This window comes from Pelmatolapia mariae, linkage group LG22 (genome assembly GCF_036321145.2).
Source record: "Pelmatolapia mariae isolate MD_Pm_ZW linkage group LG22, Pm_UMD_F_2, whole genome shotgun sequence".
Lineage (NCBI taxonomy): Eukaryota > Metazoa > Chordata > Actinopteri > Cichliformes > Cichlidae > Pelmatolapia > Pelmatolapia mariae.
The window spans coordinates 808,975-823,779 of NC_086245.2; the positions used below are offsets into that span (position 1 = coordinate 808,975).

The window sequence follows — 14,805 nt, forward strand, 5'->3', positions numbered from 1 at the left end:
CTACTGTATGCATACAGTATTTTATGGGACTTAAATCGCTCATTAGTGGGAACAGTCTTATATCTCTGCACAGATCACTTCATCTCACACACTTTTTTGTGTGGATGACGGAAGAAGACAATCACTTATGGCAGGGTGATTTAAAGAAATCCCCTGTCAGTTCTGACACACACACTGCACATACAATCACACGCTGGTCATGATTGCTGCTTGTGCGTGTTAGATAATTATGCAGACAGACATAAATGCAGGCAGGTGACAAATTTAAGGGAAAATCTGAACCCCTGTTGCTCTGTGGGAGGCAGCTTTAATTGTTTGTTTGTACAGGTTTCAATGCAGTAGTGGTTCTCAAACTATATAGTGGGCCCCCTGGTGGGGCTTAAAGTCAGTGCAAGGAAGTGTTACCAACCAACCAGGGGGAAATATGTAGAGAAACTAATCAGAATTTAAGAAAAATGAACAAGAAAATCTTTCTAAAAGGGTCATTATTGTTAATGATTCATAATAGGTATAAATGTGAGCATGAAGGATTGCCTGTGTGTGTGTTAGACAGGAAAGGATGTATCTGGATGTACCCAGCCTCTCACCTTGTGACAGAAGGCAAAGGCTCCAGCCCCTGGGAACTGGATAAGCTGCTAAGAAAATGTCTCTTTTAGAAGAAAGTGCCACTGCAGATCACACACAGTTGTTCTGACTGATCACCTTAATTCTAAATGTTTTTACCCTGATGGGAATGCTCTCTTTGGAGATTCCTCCATCCATTATAAACACGCGTTCAATGAATGTTTTCACCAGGATGACAGTTATGTAAAGCATATGGCCTCTGCAGCCACAAGATCTAAATAAGCAGTGCAAAATGTTGGGTAGACATGTTTAACAGCTTATATGTTTATATTGTGAAGGAATAGCATTTAACCCTCATCCATAAAACTGAAAAACAAATGCCAAAGAGTACAGAAGCTATTCTAGCAGTAAGCAGTGGCCTAATATCTTAACAACACACTTTAGTTGATTTCTTTTCCTTTAATATGTCACCCATGCATACATTGAAATGTGTATGTATCTATTTTTCCCCTTTTTTAGAGGTTAATGCCATTTTCAGGTATAAAGAAGGCTAGATTGTAACTTTGAAGGGATGAATCTGGTCTGGCAGGAAACATTTTCCATGGGTGTCCCTAATAGGGTGATATGTGCAGTTATTTGGTAGGTAAACTAACTGAATGTTGATTTTAACACACACTAATGGAGAAATAAAGAATGACTTTGACTCTTCCTCTAACAGACTTGCTTGGTTATCAGACCCAGCTCTGCTTTGCATACCATGCAGGGGAGTCAGTATTTTAATATTCATATGAGATACTGGACATCATTCCATACCAATCCCTCAACAGAGGAACGCTGGGCTGTTCTTTTGTACCTGCTGCTGGAAAACAAAGGATTGTTGGTGACTGAAAAGTTATGCATCCATGCTGTAATAACTCAAGAAAAATCCTATGCTGATTCTCTGCTGGATGAGACCATGGGAGTGAATAATGGATCGACTCGGCTTGAAGAAGAAAAAAAGCTGGAAGCATCCACAGAAAGAAGTAATTAGCTTTCCTTTTTATAAAGTATTTCAATTGGTTTTATTTATTTAGTATTAGTCATTTCTTAGCCTGTTTAACACCAAATTCAATTGCATGCATGGGTTGTGTCGAGTGGGTTTAAGAAGAACACTGTTGAGGTGTACTCATTATCATGTTAGCTAATGATTTAATTAATGAGCTCATTCTGCTTTGAAGAAGCAGAGATGACAACAATAGTGACTGCAACATAATAAAAATGTTCCCACTCATCCACGGTGGTGTCTGCTTGATTTTTATTTTTTAGCTTTATAGTTGCCTCATCCTTTACATTAGAGTGAATTTTATTTTCTGGGTTTGTAATATGAATTTTGAAAATGCAACATCAACAATATTTCTTTTCAGAAACAATCTACAGACTTGGGATCAGAGAGATGTTTGAAGTCTTGGTGGCAGATTTCTCCAAATTAGAGCTAAATCTATCAATTCATTGATCTGCCTGTGTCTGATGCAACCCATACGCATCAACCATGCAGGGCAACAAGTCTGCTATGTCTTAAAGCTATCATCCAAATAAAGCAGTCCAATGCAACAACACAACACAAAAAGAGATGCTGTATTTCAACAGGAATATTCTGCTGGCCTGTTGGACTTATTTGGGTGAAATAGTCTTTTATGAAATTCCCAGGCTTGCCAAAGTCTCCTCCTGCTGAAAAGTATAAAAGGTCTATAAATGTTTAAGTGTTTTTCTTTTTTCCCTTTGTTGTTGTGTCGGCTCTCTCAGGTCACTACAGACAGCTGGCTCATTACTTCTGTCTGCTCTGCTTTCTACTGACCATCATCATTCTGCTCCAGACTCTCTGCTGTGAGTGCCTCTTTGCATCTATAAAACTCACTGACCAATGGGAACGGGTTACTGAAAAAAGGAGAAGGAGATAATGTGCTGATATACATATAAGACCTTAAACTGATATTTTGAATATTTTCAAATAATTTACAAAGTTGAGTTTATCTCTACACTGCACCTGCCTGTACATGGCATTTAACCACTTTAGTCTATGTTGAACCTACATGCTCAGTGGTGAATGAGATACTGCCTATCCTCACCGGCCAAATCCTATACTCAAAGGTTTAAAGAAAATAAAAACAGAAAGAGTGGATTTCATTAGTGAAGTAACACACATCATGTTGGATAAAAATGTAGGGCCTTGTTTGAAAGTGAGTGTAATAGATCCTCGCTAATAGTGGAGCTCAGAATAATATGATTTTTAAAGTTCTCCAAGCGAATGCTAACAGCATAGTGAAATATAGCTGTGTTGTTATGTAGAGTGGACCCGCTTTCACACTGGCAAATGTAATTTGTTGCCCAGGTGTTTCCTTTTGCATTGATTGCACTCACACAAAGGAGTTGTGTGTAACTAGCCTTCTTTCATTCACTCTTTCCATCTGCTGATACACAGATGTCGAGGTGTTCTGGCTACCACACAAAAACGGCTCATCTAAACGAAAACAAAGACGCATATATTACTTACGGCAGCGTGAAAAGCTTTGAACCACTGGTTGGCTTCAAAATGAACACAGGACCAGAAAATAACTGCAGCTGTTCAGAGAAAATGCAGTGAAGAGGAGCCTCAAAACAACAGTCACCACTCAAGAGATTGCAGGTGTGAAAATGTCACAATTCACACAAGATTCAGTGCGCAGAATGACACAGGCTGGATTGTAAGACGTAGACCTCTTAGCAGTCATAGAGTTTTTTTACTAAAACTTTACTAAACAATCTTTTTTAAATATTTTCTGTTTTGTTAAATGTCTGAAGGAGAGGTCAGAGGTCAAATGTGGCATGACATTTAAAATCTAAACTTTTTGAGTAATTGTTTTTACAGACAGAATGATACTAAATATCAAAAACACCACAAGTTTGAGGTTTTATTATCAAATGTTACCAGGAGTCTCAAATTTTATGTCATTGGCGTATTTTTGTCAACTTTAAATGCCTAAAGGGACAAAAATAAATAAATCAATTTTCTTCTACTGCTAACCTGTCTTTGGAGAGCACTGCATTAGTATACAGCGGTATAATGCAGGAAAATTTTCAGCAAAAAGCAGGACGGGTCTTCTGTCATTTTGTCGAGAAATAAATCCGTCGGTCTCTGCGTCTTATTTTAGAATAAATTCTTTTACGCGATGGCTTGCAGAGAGGATTAATTCTGTTCTTTTTGAATCATCCCTTTTTTCACCTTTGTCAGTCTGCTTTGCTTTCTGTCTGACACTGCTTTATTATCCCGTATCCATGGTAACGAGTGATGGGACATTGTGTATGCAATTTTCTGACACTGTGCTGCGTGTGTTGTGTGTGTTTGATACCACAGTGGTTCAGCTCACACTGGTGTCTCAGTCCCAGTCGGCCCTGCAGGAAAACAAACTGAGAGGTTTGAGAATCGGGCTGGAGAAGCTCAACCAGTCATATCAGCTCCTGTTCTCCCAGTACCCTGCTCTAAACCAGTACTGCCCAATCAGCAACGCTACCACTGGTGGTGAGTCTGGGTGCTTTTTTATTCAGAGCTACAAGTGTTAAGAGAAAATCTAGAGAAAAAAACATTTTTTACACCCACAAAAATCACAACTTTTTGAAGATGTTCCTGTGACAGTTCCTCGTACACACTGTGTCGGTTTTCAGGCATTTCTATGGCCAGACTTCAAAACTGACACATCAGTGGATAACTGGGTGGTTTTAGTGTAAAGGTTGTCTTTGGGTGAAGGTTTACCTGAGGCTTGGCTCTAATAATAAGGCTGTAACAGATTAGTAAAGAAGCTAATGAATCCATTATATAAAGGTCAAGTATTTAACCACAGATGAGTTTGAAAGAGTTTGTGGTGTAAAAGACATTTACGGCTTCTCTCTCACAATCAGTTTCAGTTTGGTCATTTTCTTTCTACCACATAATAAGGATAAGATAGAACTTTATTAATCCCTCGGGTGGGTTCCTCTGGGAAATTCGGTAATGTCCCAGTCATGCTGCCAAACAAGCAGCAGATTAAATATAGACAACTGTTTACAAAAAACCCATTTGACAAAGAAGCTCTGATTTCCATTGTGCTGTGAAAAAGACAAACAACTCGAGCGTGATTGCGCATTTCAGATTCAGATAACAGATCCACGTTGAGCTTTTGTATCATATTACATATGACGAGTTTCCAATATATTAGATAAACTGATTTAAACCAGTGAAGCTGGATGTGTAATATTAGTCTGTTTGTTTTCAGTCTATAATCAGTGATATAAATAAAGTAGAAAACATATTTATACTACTTAATATGACACAACATAAAAACACACTATTATAAAACTATTACAGGTTTTTCAGAATGAAACCTGACATTAACACCTTCAGACTGTCGGGCTGTAGTAAATTTTAAATGGTTGTAGCTAATACACAATCCAAATTTAAGTCTTGCTTGTGGAGCACTGTATTGTTATTTAATCATTTACACATTCAAAATGCAGTTTGTTAAAAAAAATATGTCATGATTTCAGTGCTGTTGTAGGATTATTTCATACTGAGAACGGTAATACTGTACTGAGATGTACAGGAGAGCAATGCTGGAAAATTTCAAATCACTGCTGAAACTTGACCCTGGCTTGACATTTAAGGTCTTTTGAAGCTTAAAGTAGATTAAAACAAACTTTGAGGGGTGAGTAATCTGAGCCACATCTTTTACCTATTCTTTTTTATTATTATTATTATTGTTCACTCAGAAAGAGAGTGCAGCCTATGCTTACCTGGCTGGACGCCTCAGGGACAGAAATGTTTCCTCTTCAGCCAGGACAGAGCTGACTGGATCAGTAGTCAGTACCACTGCATGGCACTGGGGGGCGTCATGGCTATAATAAGGACAGAAGAGGAGCAGGTGAATGCACACACACACACTACTCTGTCCACCTGCTCTGTCCTGTCATTTCCAGTTTAAATTTATTCATCAAGCACATAATAAATATTAAATTAGCTTTGCTGGAACCCTTCTCCTCTCACAAATCTTCTTCCCTGCATTAATGACATATTCAGCCTCTGTCCAGTTGTAAATATTTGACATGCTCTTCCTGATATGTCCTACCTTTTGGACACACTATTTGACATACAGATTCATACCACCAGGAAGAGAAGTTAAGAATAGATTTAAGACCTCTATGAAATATAGAGACGTCTGCAGGAGCGGCCAGTGCTTGAGGTCAAATGAGGTTTTGTGTTTCGCTCTTTTACTGTACATGTGAGACAGTTTGTGTTCTTGATTGATCAACAGTAAAGAGAATGTACTAATTCTAAAGCAAAGGTAGAGAAATTAAGGCTTCTCTCTGCAAAATGGTAACGTTTGACATGTTTCTCAGGAGTTTCTGTGGGAGAAGGCCCAGAGTCTGAGTCAGGGGGACTCATACTGGGTAGGCCTGAGGAGCAGCGGCGCTGACGGGGGCTGGCAGTGGAGCGATGGCTCGCTGCTGGAGAAGGGACCACAGTGAGTATGATGACAGGCATGAGGAAGAGGAGGAGGTGGTGCAGGACAAACAGGGCTCATAAGGTGAAGAGCAAGTATGTGCTGATCTCTCCTCCTTAAGTTTGTCTCAGGCTGAGGACATTTTGCCAGATCAGCTGTCAGGACACAAAACTATGAGAGGACTAGATATTAAAAATGTATGTGTCCCTGTTCATAGTCAAACATTCCTCATGGTCTAAATATAAAAATACATTCACATTAATTACACCGAGCCACTTTAATGTCATCTGTCATTTGCTGTGCTTGTTTTGAGCTGGTTTCATTTGTGCAGTTTTCACCATTTCATTCTGCCTATCTCCCATTTGGGATTTAAGAAGATGATAACTACTTTATCCAGTAATTTGTCTGTTATTTTTCAGAAGCAGTTGAAATAATAATAATATTAGTAATAGCAATGTTAGTAATATTAATAGCAATTGTAAGAATAGTAGTATTAATACATATATAATAATAATATTAATAGTACTATTAATAATAACATAACAGGTGCATTTAAACAATTGTGAATCAACAATGATGAACATAATTTAAGTAAAATGCTCAAATTAAATAGCAGATAATAAACAATAATGGAATGGAATATGAGTTTGATCTTAATTTTAAAGATGACAACACAATCAAATAACATTTAGTAGTTAATTATAAGAAGCATACGATTTAAGTAGCAGTAAAATATTTATTGGAATAAAATATTATCACATTTTTTTCCCTTCCTGTTTGTATATACTATTTAAACTGATCAGCCACAATATTAAAACTACCTGATTAATATTATTACAATATCTTTGTGTTGTGGTTCCCCACACTGAGGGATAAGCTAAGATCCTCCGAGGCTTTCTTTGTGTGGCACATACTGAGCATGCCCGATCAGAACTCTGGAATCTGGAGGTCTTGGTCTTGAATTCAGTAAAACACAACATTGTAGTGAGATTACAAAAGGTAATCACCCATCAGTAATTGTGGATTATGTATAAGTGAGGTTTGCAAAGCAGCTGAGAATTTCACTCCTAAGCAACCTAACCACGGTGTCTTCCCACTGTGGATTTACTGTGAGGGGATTAAAACACTGTGGGAGTTTTATTATGAACATTATCATATGTCAGAGTATCGGTTGCCACGGTAACAGAATAAAGTGTGTGTTGCAGGTTTTGGGCACGCGACCCGGATAATGCAGGTGAAAGCAGGGAGGATCTGTGTGGTCGACTCACCCCGAGAGTCGTGTACAGCAGGAGCTGGTTCACTTTCAGATGCTCCAACAAGCTGAGGACGATCTGTGAGAGGAGGCAAGCTTCTCTGACCTGACACCAAAATATCTTTATAGCAAATAAACATTTTACTCAAGAAAATCCCCCATGTTTTTCTGTGCTTTCATTGTGTTTTTCAGCTTCATTTTTATATCCACTATCTATCTACAATTATTTATTTATTTATTTTGGGGGGGGGGGGGTCAAACTCCAACTAATTTAAATAAAACCTGATATGAGATCTTCCCAATTTATGCACAGGAGGCTAAGGTTTATCCTGGTAATTTTATAGCTTATTATTATTATTTACTGCTAATTTGGAGCTTCAGGAATTTTCTGCCTTGATCCATCAATTTGATCTTTAAATTTTATAGCAATGCAAATTTTAATATATGCATAATTTTATCACGTTTGTTGTGTGAAGAGGAATGAAAGTCAGTAGAACAGGACAGGATACATGTGTGTGAAGGAGGAAGACAGTTGTAATAGTCCAGCTGCAAGGAGCAAGCGGAGGTGGGTGAATTTAAACACTTGAGGTCAACCAACAAAAGCAACAGGGTAGAGCGGGTGGAGGTGAGTGTCAGGGGTGATTTGTAACAGAAAAACAGCAGGGAGTGTTAAAGGGAAGGTTTACAAGAGGCACGATGTATGATTTGAGTGTGGTGACAATAACAAAAGGACAGGAGGCCAAGCTGGAGATGCTGAGATATATATTGGGAGTGACCAGCATGGATTAGAAATGAATACATCAGAGGTCCAGCTCAGGTCAAGCGGTTTGGACACAAGGTTACTGAGATGGTTTAGATTTTATTCATATGTGTATTCCAAGACGCTCAAAGGCACCTTACAAGCAATTAAAGACCAAAATCATGGTATGCTTAAAAAAAACAGTTGGAAAAGACCATAAAATTAAAAAGTCAACAATACAGAATCAAGCAGAACAGACGTGCTGATGCAAAGAACTAAACTTTAAGCATGGCTTCTTTCTTTTAGTCCTTTATGTTAAAACAAATCTGTGCCTGTGCCTCCTCTGCATGTCCAGCAAGTGGCAGTGCTGCCTCTCCAAACATTGGTGGAGGCGCCATTTTTGTGTGTGGTTTTTTTTGGCTGTTTTTTCCCAGCATGCTTTGCCAGCGCACCGTCTTTCAAAGCTAGAGGACGCCGGGAGCACGGATTATAACGGAATTGATTTGTCGACGGTAAGCCGGTTTTTTTAAGGTTTCTACGTGAATAGCGAGTCGATAATAATTTATTTTAAGTGTGTGAGCAGTTTAGAGCCTCTGTGAGTTGTTTTTGTGCTTTTTTTCTTTTTGTTCTGTGGTGAAAATGTTAAAAAAAAGAGTGTGATTAGCAAACAGCTGAGCAGGATTAATATTAACTTTCTATTTTTATCGATAACGTCGTTAACGAACGGGATTCATCAGGACTCTCGTTTTATTTTCCAGTTACTGGCAGGGAAAATGGGCTTCATATCAAATTAGAAGTTAGTTTTGCTTATGCCGAACTCCATTTGAACAAGCTGTGTTTTTACTCTTTTGTTTGATATTATTTAACACATATTTAAGACCACAGTGGATCACGTTTCACATGTCGGTGTAGTCACGTGTTTAAATCGGCACACAGCATAAATGTTTGCAGTTAAAGAGGGCAGCTTAAAGATATATTATTTAAGTAGCGCTCACTGACTATTATTAGGATACTTTGTGGATATAAATGCTTTCTTGTAGTCCGTGTGTGCAGCATGATCTCGTTTAAGGGTTGCTCACATGCTGTTGATCCTGTGCAGACCTCCAGCAGCTGAAAAATGTCAGACGCTGTCCAGGAGAAGATCAAGAACTACAGGACGGCTCCGTTTGATGCCCGCTTCCCCAACACCAACCAGACACGCAACTGTTTCCAGAACTACCTGGGTAAATGAGACGTCTGCTGCACACAGTGTCGACGCAAAGTGATGTCAACCTTTGTCATAATTCAGTGTTTTCTTCCATCAGACCAACGCAGGTCCAGTTCGTTGTTTCCTCTTACACTGAGTACAACATGAACTTTGAATTCAGACAGGTAAAAATGGCCACAGGTTATTTGCACCTTTGCTCTTCAGCTTTGCCTGGGTCTTCACTCCTCCGCAGACTGTCATAATGTTTGGCTTCTCATAAATGTGTGAAGAACAGGAGACCTGCAAATCTGCTGAGCATTGCGAGTCTTTCGGGGCCTTCAGCTGACTTCTCACTTATTTGCTTGCTTTTTTTTCCCTCATTTTGATTTCATCATCTATTCACATAAAAGCTGCTTTTGGCATGCCTTTGGCATGTTTGCTGAGTATTTCCAATACTTGGCTGCAGAATTTGTTGTTTTCATTTGAGACTAATTGAGGGTTTAAACTGCAGCAGTTCTCATTTCCAAACTTCTTCTGGTCAATTTTATTTCTGTGTTTCTTAATTTGTAAAGAAATGTGAGACAAGGAGTTTTGACAGTTGACACAACCCATGCTTGATGTCTGAATTTCAATATTTAAATCAATCAAAGTTGCTTTGCTGCTAGTTTCTATTTCAAATGAAAACCCAAAGAATTAAACACATCTCCTTCTATGCTAAAGCCCAGTGTGATGGTGGATTTGCTGCAGACTAAATGCACTCTCTAATTATCTCTTTAATCGCTGCTGTGTTTCAGCTTCACGTTAGACGTATTGATCCGTCTGCATACGTAATGAATGTTTTGATTAATGCTGCTTCTCTGCTGATTTTTCAGAGTAAAAGTTTGCATCAGTCTTTGTGGAAGTGCAGTAAAAACTAAATGCCACCCAGACACAGAGACTCAGTTTAAATCTGAAGTGACTGTAACCTAAATCATTTTGGTAATCTGATACTGAATAACTGTTACAGGACCATTACTTGAATTGACCAATAACAATGCTGTGACACTTTAGTTTTGCACTTCAGGGTAAAAAATCTGCACATGGGGGAAGTTTGATTCCTGCCAGAAAGGCATAGGTGAAAGACACCTATGATCTTTTCTCAGACATAAACAGTCAGGCTAATGAAACTCCTGTTTATAGCAGGGTTTGAAGCCAGAAGTTACCTTATATGGACGATGGGGTACAACGCAATCGGTAATGCTTGGTTAGCAAGCAGCATTCATAAACTGTTCAGGTGCAACACACTGATATCTATTTAACAATTTGTCATCTAACAAAATGACAAATTGATAAATGGTAAGTAACGGAGTAACAAAATACAAAAACTTGACTCACTAAAACTAAAGCACACTCTTCCTGGATGATCTGTAGCACACATGCTGTGTGCTACAGATCATCTATTAAAAATGCTCCAAATGCCCAAACATCACAGAGATGGTTGGGAGGTCCAGTTCAGTGACTATTTATCAGACGTTAGGCCTGGCAGACAGACGTTTACTTCAGCTCACTGTTGAACGTCTCCCTGAGGCTGTTATGAAGGGAGAACTCTCTGCAAAGACCAAAACCATTTGTGTAGCATGCTGTAAACACGTTTACTTCTGCTGTGAAGTTGGATGTTGGGAATCATTTCTGCAGTCAGGCTTGAGTGCCCATTAGAAAACCTTGGTGCGTTTGCACTGGCTTCATTTTTAAGCTGTGGAGGAAAAGGATGGATGAATGCACTTTGATTGAAATATCTAAAATAAGCATGTTGACAGCCCGATTTTAAAAAGGAGGGGAAAAAAGAATTTGCTATGAGTGGTTGACACATAGGACGTTATTTTTCCTTGTTTTGTTTTTGTATAAATTACCACTTATTTATTTTACCATGAATACTTACATTTGTTTGACTTAATGTATAGCAGCTGAAAATTACACCAGTTTTAAGAGGAGTGATAACTGCATCTCCCCCAATGCAATACCCAGCTGTGTTTCTTATTTCAACATATTTGTGGTTATTTTATACATGTCAGTGTTAGTTATTGTATTCAAAAATATGTCAAGTACTTATTTCAACTTTGATCAGATAAATCTTTATTTTTAATCAAGAATAATAAAATTATCAAATATTTTAAGGATAAAACATAATTTCTCAAAAGTTCCAAAATAACTTTATCTCAACATTCAATCTGATGTTAAAACAATTTTTTTGTTTTTTTTCACACACTTGCATTCACTTAATGTCTTTGACAAATGTGTGGTAATTTCATTTTAAAACAACTATATGGCACACGTATTTAATTTTATTTAAAAAAAATAAAATAAAATTAAGAACTGAATTTACGAGAAGCCTGACAGGAAAGTGTGCTGTTTAAAAAAAAATGCTAGAGAATAGATTGTCAGCCTAATAAATTACTAGAGCAATTCATTATGAACTTCTTTTCCAGTTATAATCACTTCAGTGTTTTTTTTATTGACTAGTTTATTATTTAATTATTTTTCTTACTAATAGGTAAGTCACTCAGTCTGAAACTCAAGAGCTCAAACCAAACTCATGATGTATCTGAATTATATTTTCTAAATTGTATATTAACGCAATGTTAAAATACAGTTTTATTTGTGTTACAAGTTTCTTTAAATTTCCTGTCCTGTGACGTGACAGCCCAAACGCATCACACTGACGGATAGAAACAGATTGTGGTAGTGGGTTTTTTTTTGTTTGTGTGTTTGGTTGGTTGGTTGTTGTTGTTTTTTGTTTTTGTTTTTTGAGCGAGAATAAATGTCAGGGGTGTATCAGCATTTTATGATTTGTGGTTCTTAATTATAAAAGTTAATAGTGACTGAACCGTGGTTGTTTATGGTCACATAATAAAACCGTGTTGACATTTGGCTCATAAAAAATAAAAATAAATGATGTTTGGGTTTCTAACAACAGTTCCATGTAAGATAAATGAAGACAATGGACTTTGGAACTATCGTGTCACAGCAGCGTCAGCATATATAATGGGTAGTTTCCTACTTAACTCCAGAGAGGATGATTTGGGGTTTTTTGTTTGTTTGGGTTTTTTTTAAGTCTGATTTGGTCATTCGAGTTAGATGTCTGGTCTCTTTTAATGGCAGGTGAGCTGACAGTGAAGTGTAGCAGATGACTGTATGGGCCTCCTTACTATTTTTGTGCTGTCTTTGGTTTTTGGAGCATTTTTATTAAAATCACATGAAAAATGTCTTGCTGTCAAATAAAGATCATTCAAGAAGTCTGTGTTTCCGTTTTAGTGAGTGAAATTCAAGTGTTTTATTGGCCTGTTACTTAGCACCTATTAGCAGGTGTATTGCACCTGTGCAAGTACGAACATACAGCTTGCTAGCAACGTAGCATTATACCCTCTCGTCCATATACGGTCTCTTCTGGCTTCCAAAAACTAACAGGGCGACAGCTAAATGCTTTTGTTGAAGTTTCAAATAAATATAAATGGTCTATGGTTGATTTCTGTAGGTCTACACTTCTTCCACAAGCCATGCGTTAGTGTGGCATTGTGGTCGGTGACTCTGATGGTCCTAGAGTGACAATAGTATGGTGTTGGAGGAAAACTGCAGATTGCAGATAAACAGAATCAGGCTCATTTATCTGACTCGAGCCCTTGAGTCAGATAAAGGACTCGAGGACACCGACTGGCTTTGCTGGCTGTTTAGTGTCCATCTCTGGTTTGACAGCTCTTCTCCCTCTTTGTTTTGTTACAGACTTCCACAGATGTAACAAAGTTCTGTCAGCCAAAGACCAGGACACGGCTCCCTGTGACTGGTACCGCAGAGTCTACAAGAGTCTCTGCCCAATCAGCTGGGTAAGTTACACGTGAAACAAATCTCACTATCTCACTCGGCTGCACCTTCATTTGCTTCTGATCCAAAATTCTTGGTTTTAATTTTGGTTTTGACTGATTTAGTCATCAGTTTTCTTTTTCACTCATCACCTACGTTTAAAGTTGTAAAAATCACAGCTGTGTTTCAGGTTAGTTTCCACTCTAGATGTGGATTTATTACTCCACTTTTTGATTTTCTCCTGTGTTTTTTCTTTCCTGCAGGTTCAGAAATGGGACGATCAGATAGAGGCAGGAAGCTTCCCTGGGAAGATTTAAGGAAATGTTGATCTCCATCCAGTTGTCCCATCTTAAGATATAAAAGTGTAACACTCCAATATTTCTGTACAAAAATGTCATAATAAAATATTACTATGAGTCATGTCTGACTTTTGCTAATTGACAGTTGTAATTTACAGTTTACTCAAGCTTTTAGCTGTGTCTGTGTGGCAGCCATTATAACAGCTGTTTAAATTCTCTAAATACTACGGAAAGGTGCTTCAATGCTTCCTTTATTACCTCCTTTAGGAGAGGAGACACTTGACCATCCTTTATGGTAAGAAAGGAGATAATGCTGACCCACGATGCAAAAGTGTTGCATCATCAGACAGTTCATGTAAACAATCAGTATAAATGTCAAGTGGTGCGCATCATTATATAAATTACTTATTGTGCCATGATTTGCTTTTAAACTTTAACTTTATTCAAGATTTTTAACAAAAAATGAGAGCTAAAAGCTGTTCTAGAGATGCAGCTCAAAATGATTGAACTGAAAAATGGAAACGTAGTCATTTTTCTGAAATGTACCGTTTAAAACTAACTTTCAGCATAAACTATAAACGTTGATTTTATGCTATGAATTTACTGTCAAAAAAAGTCTAGACACCACACCACTTACAAGGCCTCTATCTCCAAGGCGTGTCTGTATGTTCAGATTTTAAATGATCATTTTTAATGCATTCTCTTTAATTATTAAGCGGTTAACACTGCTCCTAGTGGTTGTGGCTGCTAAGACAAAACATGCCAGGAAACATATGTGCTAAGGTCAAACGACGAAAGGCAAAGAAGGTTATTTTGTATTTTAATCTCAAATGAAGCAAGTTAAAAGTACAAAACAGGTGATGGAAGAAAACGGCATGAAGTGAAATGTAACCCTATTTCATTTATACAGCCGTACAACGGGTTTAGCAACATATATCTTTTAGCCTTTTGTGCGTCTGTAAAAGAAACACTAGAGAAAAGTAGAGGTCGAGTAAATTAGAGAGGATTCTCTTCTGGGAAAGGTAGACAGTTATTGTAGCATTAGTGTATGTGTGAAAATGATGGGATGAAACTGCACAAAAGAACCAAATCATAAAAATGCTGCTGAGAAAACCACCTCACCACAAGGTCCCTTTAATGGTGCTTTACATCATATTGCATGATCTTCATCAGCAAGTGAAGAGTAGATGTCACCGATGTTTATATCATTGAGGTCTTATCATCCATGTTGACATTCAAACATGATATTTAACCTCTATTCTGACTTCAGAGGGGAACAAGTTGAATGTTGAATATGTCAGATTGTGACTGCAGATTTTTATTTATTTATTTTTTAAACAAATTCACTGAAGCAGAACAGAGAAGTGTTACGTTCATTGCATAATAGTTCCACACAAACCTCCTCCAAGGAGTCAGCTGATTTTTGTTTGTATCTTTGTCAC

At 37.8% G+C, this 14,805-nt stretch overlaps 2 protein-coding genes across 2 annotated transcripts; both read left to right on the plus strand.

Moving 5' to 3' along the window:
- Positions 1 to 60: 60 nt before the first annotated feature.
- Positions 61 to 7,415, plus strand: LOC134619839 (C-type lectin domain family 6 member A-like). The gene is made up of 5 exons (XM_063465665.1): positions 61 to 1,586; positions 3,935 to 4,099; positions 5,323 to 5,474; positions 5,950 to 6,074; positions 7,259 to 7,415. Exons 1-5 carry the CDS (start codon positions 1,322 to 1,324, stop codon positions 7,413 to 7,415), a joined length of 864 nt encoding a protein of 287 aa, XP_063321735.1. The 5' UTR covers positions 61 to 1,321.
- Positions 7,416 to 8,441: 1,026 nt separating this feature from the next.
- Positions 8,442 to 13,484, plus strand: LOC134619816 (cytochrome c oxidase subunit 6B1-like). The gene is made up of 4 exons (XM_063465644.1): positions 8,442 to 8,556; positions 9,144 to 9,267; positions 12,987 to 13,087; positions 13,328 to 13,484. Exons 2-4 carry the CDS (start codon positions 9,162 to 9,164, stop codon positions 13,379 to 13,381), a joined length of 261 nt encoding a protein of 86 aa, XP_063321714.1. The 5' UTR covers positions 8,442 to 8,556; positions 9,144 to 9,161; the 3' UTR covers positions 13,382 to 13,484.
- Positions 13,485 to 14,805: the final 1,321 nt, after the last annotated feature.

Bases quoted from the DNA above. Each gene is read 5' to 3' on its own strand.
- LOC134619839 (XM_063465665.1), top strand. From the start codon at position 1,322: ATGCAGGGGAGTCAGTATTTTAATATTCATATGAGATACTGGACATCA. The intron at 5,475-5,949 runs GTGAATGCACAC...CATGTTTCTCAG, and splicing joins TAAGGACAGAAGAGGAGCAG to GAGTTTCTGTGGGAGAAGGC. The intron at 6,075-7,258 runs GTGAGTATGATG...TGTGTGTTGCAG, and splicing joins CTGCTGGAGAAGGGACCACA to GTTTTGGGCACGCGACCCGG.
- LOC134619816 (XM_063465644.1), top strand. From the start codon at position 9,162: ATGTCAGACGCTGTCCAGGAGAAGATCAAGAACTACAGGACGGCTCCG. The intron at 9,268-12,986 runs GTAAATGAGACG...GTTTTGTTACAG, and splicing joins CTGTTTCCAGAACTACCTGG to ACTTCCACAGATGTAACAAA. The intron at 13,088-13,327 runs GTAAGTTACACG...TCTTTCCTGCAG, and splicing joins GTCTCTGCCCAATCAGCTGG to GTTCAGAAATGGGACGATCA.